Source organism: Bison bison, unplaced genomic scaffold (assembly GCF_000754665.1).
Source record: "Bison bison bison isolate TAMUID 2011002044 unplaced genomic scaffold, Bison_UMD1.0 scf7180017864338, whole genome shotgun sequence".
In the NCBI taxonomy this organism is placed as follows: Eukaryota; Metazoa; Chordata; class Mammalia; order Artiodactyla; family Bovidae; genus Bison; species Bison bison.
Window position 1 is genome coordinate 1,048,852 of NW_011494910.1, and position 10,225 is coordinate 1,059,076.

At 51.8% G+C, this 10,225-nt stretch overlaps 1 protein-coding gene across 1 annotated transcript in view; it reads left to right on the forward strand.

Annotated features, from left to right (window-relative positions):
- The window catches only part of PRELP (proline/arginine-rich end leucine-rich repeat protein), a 14,068-nt gene extending 6,367 nt beyond the window's left edge, over positions 1–7,701 (forward strand). Inside the window, exons 2-3 of the mRNA XM_010854124.1 lie at positions 1,186–2,171; positions 5,111–7,701. Of these exons, the coding sequence (XP_010852426.1) occupies positions 1,202–2,171; positions 5,111–5,286 (1,146 nt within the window). The 5' untranslated portion in view covers positions 1,186–1,201 and the 3' untranslated portion in view covers positions 5,287–7,701. The remainder of the gene's footprint in view (positions 1–1,185; positions 2,172–5,110) is intronic.
- The last annotated feature ends 2,524 nt before the right edge of the window (positions 7,702–10,225 follow it).

Consider the following 10,225-nt stretch of genomic DNA (forward strand, 5'->3'; position numbering starts at 1 on the left):
TGAAACATAGTTGATGTACAATATTATATAAGTTACAGGTGTACAACACAGTGGTTTACAATATTTAAAGGTTACACTCCATTTATAGTTATCATAAAATATTGGCTATATCTCCTGTGTTGTACAATATATCCTAGATTAGTTTATACTTAATAGTCTATATCTCTTAATCCCCTATCCTTATATTGCCCCTCTCCACTAGTAACCACTGGTTCTCTATACCTATGAATCTGCTTCTTTTTTTTTTGTTATATTCACTAGTTTGTTGTATTCCCCACAGCTTTCAGTTGCTTCCTTATTTTTTTCCCCGGGAGCCTCCACATCTGGGGAGAAATTCTTGGTGTGTGTCCTGCTGGCAAAGACCATTGTTCTCTGAGCTGAGCCCTGGGGAGGAGGGGTGAGCGGGGGCAAATGCAAGGGGACCGCAGCACTTCCTTCCCAAGAGTTTGCTGAGCCCACGGAGACGTGGGTCTTTGTCCTGGGTCTGCTGTTATATAGCTTCCTGGCCTTGACAAGCTAGTACTCCCCTCCAGTGCTCAATTTTTATAAATAGTTGAATCTGGACTTTGTGAATTTCAAAACACTTTAAGCAATGCTACTTTTTTTTTCAAATGCATGCTTCAGCTAACCCTTAATTTGTGTAACAGATTTTAAAACCACAGAGCTCCTCATGTTGGACAGGGGTGAGTTGGGGGGTCCCCCAGGGCCATCCCCTTGGTATCCCTCCCTCAGGAGGACTCCACAGAAATGGGGCACAGTTTGGAAACCACTGAGTTATGGAACCAGTAAGGACCCTTCCAGATGTAATACCCCAGGACTCTATGGCTCACATATCCTAACATCCCTCCTATAAGGGGAGAGATTATTTTCTCATGCTGCAAACCAGGAGACTGAGGACTAGAGTGGTTAAGGGTATTCTCCAGGAAACCCTGGGACTCCTGATTCACAGCCCAGAATGCATTCTGCCAAGACAGCTGACACTCTAGCACATCAGCACCTGGGCCTCTGGGAAAGGGAGCCAGACACTCAAACCCTTGCTGCTGGATACAGGCAAGCAAGGAGATGCTTCCACAGGTCCCTGCCACAGCTCCCCCCAAGCCCATCCGGCCAACTCCAGCTGCAAAGACACGTGTTCTTTTTACTGAGGCCCAGCAGGCTGATGACCTCCCGCGTTCCTCCCCACAGGTGTGTCGCCTGGATCATGAGGTCATCCCTCTGCTGGCTCCTCACACTTCTCCTCATCTTGGCCACAGCGGCCCAAGGCCAGCCAACAAGACGACCGAGGCCCAGACCGAGGCCTCGGCCCAGACCCAGGCTCAGACCCACACCCAGCTTCCCACAGCCCGATGAGCCAACGGAGCCTACAGACCTGCCTCCCCCACTGCCCCCAGGCCCCCCGTCGGTCTTTCCTGACTGTCCCCGGGAGTGCTACTGCCCCCCTGACTTCCCGTCCGCCCTCTACTGTGACAGCCGCAACCTCCGAAAGGTCCCTGTCATCCCGTCCCGCATCCATTACCTCTATCTCCAGAACAACTTCATCACTGAGCTCCCGGTGGAGTCCTTCAAGAACGCCACGGGCCTGAGGTGGATCAACCTGGACAACAACCGGATTCGAAAGGTGGACCAGAGGGTGCTGGAGAAACTCCCCAGCCTGGTGTTCCTCTACATGGAGAAGAACCAGCTCGAAGAGGTGCCCGCAGCCCTGCCCCGGAACTTGGAGCAGCTGAGGCTAAGCCAGAACCAGATCTCCAGGATCCCGCCCGGGGTCTTCAGCAAGCTGGAGAACCTGCTGCTGCTGGACCTGCAGCACAACAAGCTGAGTGACGGCGTCTTCAAGCCTGACACCTTTCAGGGCCTCAAGAACCTCATGCAGCTCAACCTGGCCCACAACACCTTGAGGAAGATGCCCCCTAAGGTGCCCTCCGCCATCCACCAGCTCTACCTGGACAGCAACAGAATCGAGGCCATCCCCAGTGGGTACTTCAAGGGCTTCCCCAACCTGGCCTTCATCCGCCTCAACTACAACCAGCTCTCGGACCGGGGCCTCCCCAAGAACTCGTTCAACATCTCCAACCTGCTGGTGCTGCACCTGTCGCACAACAGGATCAGCAGCGTGCCCGCCATCAGCAGCAGGCTGGAGCACCTGTACCTCAACAACAACAGCATCGAGAGTGAGTGCGGGGACTGGGGCGGCGCGGGCGGGCGGCTGGCTCTCCCTCCTCAGCGCTTCCGCGCGGGCCTCAGGCCTGTGCCTGAGGACGCAGAAGCACCCAGTCTGGCACAGTCTTCAAACCTTGGTCTTTCCACTTGCAGCCCACATGACCTTCAAAGAATATCTGACCTCTCTGGCAAGTCTCCTCATTTGTAAAATGGCACAAAATATATATGAAGATTTACTAGTTTAGTATTGATAAAGTGCCCAGAATACCATGCTTGGAGGGTAACAGCTTTTCTACCTCCAGCCCTTCTCACCAGCCCCTGCTCCTTTGCCCTCCAGACCTGTAGGTAAGGGAGACGTGAAATACAGTCCTGGACATTCTCCTAAAGAATGGTGACATTTAAATGCTGACTCTGGAATGTCCTGGAGAAGCCAATGGCACCCCACTCCAGTACTCTTGCCTGGAAAATCCCACGGATGGAGGAGTCTGGTAGGCTGCAGTCCATGGGGTCTCAAAGAGTCAGACATGACTAAGCAACTTCACTTTTACTTTCATGCATTGGAGAAAGAAATGGCAACCCACTCCAGTGTTCTTGCCTGGAGAATCCCAGGGATGGGGGAGCCTGATGGGCTGCCATCTTTGGGGTCGCACAGAGTCGGACACAACTGAAGCAACTTAGCAGCAGCAGCAGCTGGAGTGTCCTGGATCTGTCCACTGCAGCCATGAGAAAATGGGCTTCTTCCCAAGCCTGAGCCTAGGTTTTAAAGAGTCTGTAAAAACATACAGAGAGGCAGTTCTGTGTATATTATGAGTGGCTGGTGGTTTAGTCGCTAAGTCGTGTCCGACTCTTTGTGGCCCCGTGGACTGTAGCCTGACAGGTTCCTCTGTCCATGGGATTTTCCAGCAATAATGGTGGAATGGGTTGCCATTTCCTTCTCCAGGAGATCTTCCCCACCAAGGGATCAAACCTGGGTCTCCTGCATCGCAGGCAAATTCTTTTACCAATTGAGCCACCAGGAAAGCCCCACACTAAAAGCATACGACTGGAAAAGACATGGCAGTCAGGAGAATATGTCTGTATGTGGATGCTTTTCTGAATCTATCTGGAAGGCTGAAGGATTTGGTCATAAAAGTCAGTACACTCAATGTAGAATTTGCCTAAGCTACATTTACAGGGTCCTGGGCTTTGGATAAAAAATGTAGGTGAGAAAAAAGACTGGAAGTGACAGTTTTGCCCAATCAAAAACATCAGATCTGAGTAGAGCATCAGCAGAACAATTTAAAAACAAATGTGAGAATATTCTCTGGCCCCTGGACAAAATCAGGCTACATCCACAAGATGAATGCAGCAGCTGTGGGAATGGAGACCAAGGAGAAAGAGAAGCACTCCCCAAATGATATTAGGAATCCTTAGCTTTCAAGCCAAAGGATGAGAGGGAGATTGTTGAATTTCTGTAATCTCGAAACAAGTGGATAATAGAACAGGCTTATTCACTCATCTGAGAAAATTACCCAAAGGTAGGGGAAGTCTTCTTAAATCTTGCAAGAAAGAAATTCAGGAAAAGGCAAAACTGTCTAATTGTACCCTGCAGGTAGCAAACTGATGGAACACATTACTCCCACGAGGCTGTATCAGCCAAAAATCTAGACAGAAAGGATACCTTGATTAATAAATGGTTGACAATGTTCTATCAGATTGTGGATAAAAACAGGCTGTGGTGAGAGGGGGTGGTGATCCAGCCTTCTGAGGTTGAAGACGGAAAGATTCCACCCACTCTCACCATTTCACAGTTTCAGAACAGCGCATCAGGGGGGTAAAGTCCAAAGCTACAACAGGTCATAGGAAGAAAATTCATCTACGTCAGGGCTCTTTCTGCTGCTCCAACGCTGAAGAGAGAAGAAAGCGGAGAGAGGGAAGAGGAGGAAGGAGATGAAGAGCACCCAACCACCACCCACAGAAGATAAAAGAAGCAAGGCTTGGGAGGATAGAAAACTTCATTTAGAAGAGGGCATACCAAAAAGGTGAAGGGGAAAATGGAAACTCAGCTTCCATTTGAAAACCTACCTCCATTTGCCCATCTCTTCCCTTTCTAGCTCACTTTACCCAGAGTCAGTCATCAGTCCAGAATCAACGGCTCCATCACATCCTGGCACCCTTTCTCTTCCTGTCATACCTAGGTCAGTCAACCTAGCCATCTTCTGCTCACCCTCAAGCCTCACATCCCGCTTACAGGAGAACCTCTGGGGTAATCCATCCACTGCGGGCTTCAGATCTTGCTTCCCTCCACTGTTTCTCCACATGCAGCCAGATTCATCTTTCTACAGTATAAACCTGATCATAGCGCCCTTCCAGATTTAGCCCCCCCCGGGACACCAGTTCATAAATCCCACTGTCCCTCTCATAACAGCAGTCCTGCTCAGTGACATTCCTCAGACTAGAAATCAGAGACCCCATCCTTAGTGAAATATCTGAAAGTCTCCTATAATTGGTGGCCACAACTGGAGCCTCTCCAGTTTACTCTGCTTAGTATATCACGTTGTACTATTTACTGGTTCCTAACTCTGCCATGAGCTTTTTGCCCTCCACAACATCATTCAAATAGGTCACAGCATCAGAACACCATCCCCAGGTCTCTACATGTTAATCCTATCTTTGAAGGGTCAGCTCAAAGTTCACTTCCTCCATGAGTCTTTAGAGTGAGTTTGCAATAACAATTGTTGATCGGTTCCAATTTAGTTAATTTTATGAATGGGTAAACCAGCTTGGAGGTTAGGGTCAATTACTCATGGTCACATGTTCCCGAGAACTGGTGAGCCAGTTCCAGAGAAGAAATCTCTAGGGTCCTTATCCTTGTCCACCCTCTTTTCCCTCCATGTTTTGGCCTCTAGCCCTATCTGGCCTGACCCCCTGCCCACCTCTCCTGCTGACTTCTCCCTTTCTTTCTCCGCAGAAATCAATGGGACCCAAATTTGCCCCAACAATATAGTCGCCTTCCATGACTTCTCCTCGGATCTGGAGCACGTGCCGCACCTCCGCTACCTGCGGCTGGATGGGAACTACCTGAAGCCGCCCATCCCGCTGGACCTCATGATGTGCTTCCGCCTGCTGCAGTCCGTGGTCATCTAGGCCCTCCTGTGCCCCTGGAGCTCCTCCGGCCGCGCTGAACGTGGAGGCCCAGGCGCCCGTGCCCACAGCTTGTTTGCTCTGTCTCCTTTTCTTGCTCCCAGCTCTGCCCTTCTTATCCCACCTTCCTGAGTCAGGGACAAGCCACATACTCTGCTGCCCCTGCAGCTTCTAGAACAAGATTTCCAAAGGCTTGATTTGGTCCACCCAGTTCAAAGACACCTGCTGTGCACCCCAACTTCTGGTCCCAGAAGCACAGGTGTATATCTAAAGACACCCCTCTCTCTTCCTCCCTCATCACTCCTGGGTTAGCCCTGGCCATGGATGGAAATCTGGTTCTCGTCCTGGCCAAAGCAAGCAGAGCATGGTCAGGGGCAGCCTAGACGTGAAGTTTGGAAAGTCCTGCTGGAAACTCCTCTATTGTGAGCAGCTCTGACCCAAACAGACTGAGGAACTCAGGTCTCCTGGGTCAAGGATCCCATCTTCCAAAACTGCTGCTGCCCTGCCCCATTCACAGGCACCAGACAGGCACCTGTCCTCTGCCAGCCTGGGTTCTGGAAAGGAGATGCAAGGGAACGGCTGAAGAAGGATGCAGGCTCAGAGATGGGCACAGGGACCTGCTGCTCCTTCATAAGGTGAGAGGGGCCCTTCTCGGCACACAGCCTCCTGGCTGAGCCTCTGTGCCAACAGTAAGAGCAGGGAGGAGCATTCCAGGAGGAGAGTGGCACAAAAACCCAGGGACCAGCCAGTGGGAGAGGCTGGGAGTCAGAACCCACGATGGCCCGTGTGGGTGCGGATGGCCCCTTGGCGGCTGGACAAGAGGCCCAATGCCTGAGGAGCAGCACAGGGAGGGTACAGAGCCAGCAGCCCCGCCCTGCCCTGCCGTGCGCTCTCTGCCTCTCCGTTGCTGGGGAGCGGCTCCTGAGGAACTGCTCAGAGAAGGGGTGGGGAGCCGGAAATCTCCCAGAGCCCTCTTCTGCTTGTGCAGCGGCCTCCCCTCTCAGCCAGGCACAGCAGTGACATCTGGTGGCTGATACTGCCCACAGCTGGTCCTGTGTCATCATCTTTCTGGAGTGATTTGCCAAGGTCAGGAGTTGGCCTCTAGTTCCCACTTGAAAAGCTGTGGGCGACACGCGTGGTCTCTGTCCTCTGGGGTCTATAGGGTACTCGGTATACCCGAGGCACCAAGATAGGGGACCTGGTTCCCATATGAGTGAACCCAAGAGGGAAGCTTCAGGAACCCAGACGAGGATATGGCTTGTTCCCCTCTGCCCTCTCACCTTGCGGGTCCCTTCTGCTCTCTGCTTTCAGGTGGTAGACCAAGGAGGTGGCTACAGTACCCCTCCAAGGACCCTCTGGAGCTCATGCTCCCTATGCAGCTTCACCTTTTAGACCATGTTCTAAGGCAGCATGAGTCCTAAATATTATCTCCTTCCTTTGCAATAATTTATTCCCTGTACGGACTGTCCTTCCCCCAAAGTTTTCACACACACTGCCCCCCAATCTGGCCCAGGGGAGCAGTGTGTGAAAGGCCTCTAAGAGAAGCCCGAGTCCACCAGAGCCGACTGAACTTCATCTCCCCTTTCCTCCCTCCAGTGGGTGGAGATGCCCCCCGCTAGAATCCCCAAGTGTACATTGGTGGGACTAGGGGGTGTGTGTCCTAGAAATGAGTAGGACACAGTGCCCACTCTCAAGTTAGGTTGAGAAAAGTTCCAGAGATGTTTAAGAAATTGGATTAAGCTAGCTCCCTAACTTCAAGAAATCTCCATTTTATTCTAATTTTTCTCTTTTGCTAATTTACAGAAAATAGGCCTGTTTCATCAAGTTCCTCCCCATGTTCCTATTCAACTGCTTCATTCTTTGCAGCTGCAGCTGGTTTTTCCAAAGCTCTTGCTTAAAGTCAAGATAAACTGTAGCCGAGGTGCTACGGCTTGGATAACCGCCCCTTGTGTATCTTACTCCCACCTTGCCCTCTCAGCGCCTCTGGTAATGAGCACAGCGCCTAGGACTCCTCAGGGAGGAGGGGTCATTCCCCTGCTCCTGCAAATCTGAACTGTTTTGTTTCAGCAGCAACAAAATCACCATCATCCCAGTGCCCTGTCTAGAATATGCCGGCTTCCTCTATAGCTCCCTGCAGCTGTAAACCAGAGGAAACTGAATTGGCCGTATAGTTCCACGCCCCGCCCCACCCCCACACACAATGCGCTGGTTCCCCCTGGATTAAGGAGGCCGCCTCCTCCATATACAACTTCATTCTCTCAGTGCTGTTGGCATAGGCACATACAGATGTGTAAGTAGGTGTGTGTGTGTACTCTGTACCTACATCTATTCTTTCTTGAAGATCATGACAACTTTGTGAAACAACTTTCACATTCCATCACGCTTCACAGCAGAGAAAATAAAGTGATATGAAAAATATCCTGCTTGAAACTGACAATGTAAACAGGTGAGAACAGTACCTTAAATTCATCTTGCCGTCCTCTCCCCCTGCCTCCAACCTTACTACCTCTGAGAAGACTGGTAGAGATAGGAGCCTATTCCTAAGAAACTCTAGGGAAATGATTCTAAAACCTTTTCTTGGGGAACTCCCCCCATTCCTAAAGTCAGATAAAAAAATCTGGCAGCTACATGCGAAGCCCCAAACTCCAAGTTCTTTTCAACCCACAGATACTACTAGATGGTTGAGGGTCTCCCAAATGCTCAGCACTGAGACAGATACAGAAAGACACAAACCAGACTCCATTCCTAACCAGAAAAAACTTACAGACTAGTTGAGGACAGGCAGTGTAAGATGCACAGAACAATGTGGCAGGGGGTATATCGAGCGCAGTGAGCAAAGGGCCAACCACTGCGTCTGGAATGGTCTGTAGGCCATGCAGACATTCACAGAGGGGCAAGATCAGGATGCCCCGGAATCTCTCTTCCGGTGGAAGGTTTGTTTCAGAATCCTCCCGGACTACACCACCTCCTTTTGGATAAAAAGCTGCCAGATACTGTCCCACTCCTACCTTGCCTCCTAAATTTCTGCCTCAGTTCAATTCAGCAAGTGTTCAGTGTATATCAACTACGTGCAAGGTTTCCAGCTAAGAATTCAAGGACCGGTAATATATACCCCTTGCCCTTGAGGAATTCATAAAGGGAAAATCCATGAATTAGTAATTGCATGTCTTAAGTGTGGGCAATAATGCTGGGTACAAAAAGCATTGTGGAGAGGGTCTCTCCTTCTGCCTGGGAGAAGCCAGAATGGTTCCTATCATTTGCCCTGGATCTTAAGATTTGAATCAGATTTTGCCAGGTGGGAGGAGGAAAAAGCACATAAGCAGGAAAGAAGGGAACCAGCTTGAGAAAAAGATCGGAAGACATGGAGTCTACCGTGTGTGTGTGTCTGAGAGAAGAAGAAGAATGATTTGCAGTCATGGATTTATGTGGCTACAAGCCCTCGGCAGGAAATAGACCCCTGCTGTCCAAAAGGCAGGGGAGTTTCTGACACTTCCACCTCTGCCTCTCTCTCTCTCTGTGCCCATGAACAGGGAGGCAATGGGGTCACCCTGCCCCAGACCTCTGTCCCCAGGGCCTGCCACCTCCACTCCATCATCACGCCTCCTGCTCCTCCTAACGAGGCTCGGATTAGAGTGGCTCTCCAGGGCTGAGCTGCCTGGAACAACAGCAGGACGGTTAGACGGTTCCCACACAGATCACACACACACATACCACGGGCCCTCACACACACACACACACCAAGGACCCTCACAGACACACACACACACCATGGACCCTCACACACACACACACATACACACCATGGGCCCTCATAGACACGCACACACACACACATACCATGGACCCTCACACACACACACACACACACCATGGACCCTCCCTGCAATCCATGGTAACCAGACAGCGTGTCGGGTGCGTTCGTGAAGCCAAGAGTAGAAGGCGTTGAGGATCTAGAACCTGAAGCCTGAATCAGAAGCGGCTCATCCGGGCCAGAGGAGCACGGAACTGGCGCATGCGCGGCGGGGCCAGAACCAGCCGAGAGCGAGAGCGGGCGCGGGGCTTGCAGGGGCCACAGGCCACAGCCGTAGACCCGAGAGCAGGAGAGCTGGGGGTGCAGCCCAGGGGAGCGGGGGCAGACTGCAGGGGAGATGAAGGAGCAGTCACACCACTTTCTTCTCAGGGAACAAGCGGTGCGGCGGTGGAGGGGTGACGCCCGGCTGACTGGAGTGGGCCGGGGGATCTGAACGCGGAGCCTCGGCTGTGGAGAAGGTTGAGGACCGCCCACCGCATGCACCGTCGACTTCCTGGGCACCTCCCTGGCTCCAGGGCCATCTCTCCACCAGCAGAGCCTTCTGTGTCTCTCCTCGTGCGGGGGGCTGCCGGGGGATCAGGAACAGGTTTTGCTCTGGAGACAATGGTCCTGGGCTGGGAAAGCCCCTCCATTCCAGCTGGTGCCCAGGAACACTGCAAGCCAGGCTCTGGCCCTTGGGCCAGGCTATTAGCTCTGCCCCTTCAGGTATGTGCCAGGGCAGAGATGAGTTCTGCCAGGGCCATCTGTTCTGAGGGCACAGGGACGCATGGCCTCAGGACTTCTAGGGTGAAGCAAAGCAGGCAGCTGCTGCTGCTGCTGCTGCTGCTAAGTCGCTTCAGTCGTGTCCGACTCTGCGACCCCATAGACCGCAGCCCACCAGTCTCCTCTGTCCCTGGGATTCTCCAGGCAAGAATACTGGAGTGGGTTCCCATTTCCTTCTCCAAAGGAAGGCAGGGGTCATATGAATTAAGGATTTAGGACCTGACGCTGCCTCTATGTGATCTTGGGCAAGTCACCTCTTTGCTAGGCCTCTGATTCTCCACCTGTACTATAAAAGATTTGGATTAAATGATCCTAAAATTATTACTTTGCCAACAAAGGTCCATCTAGTCAAGGCTATGGTTTTTCCTG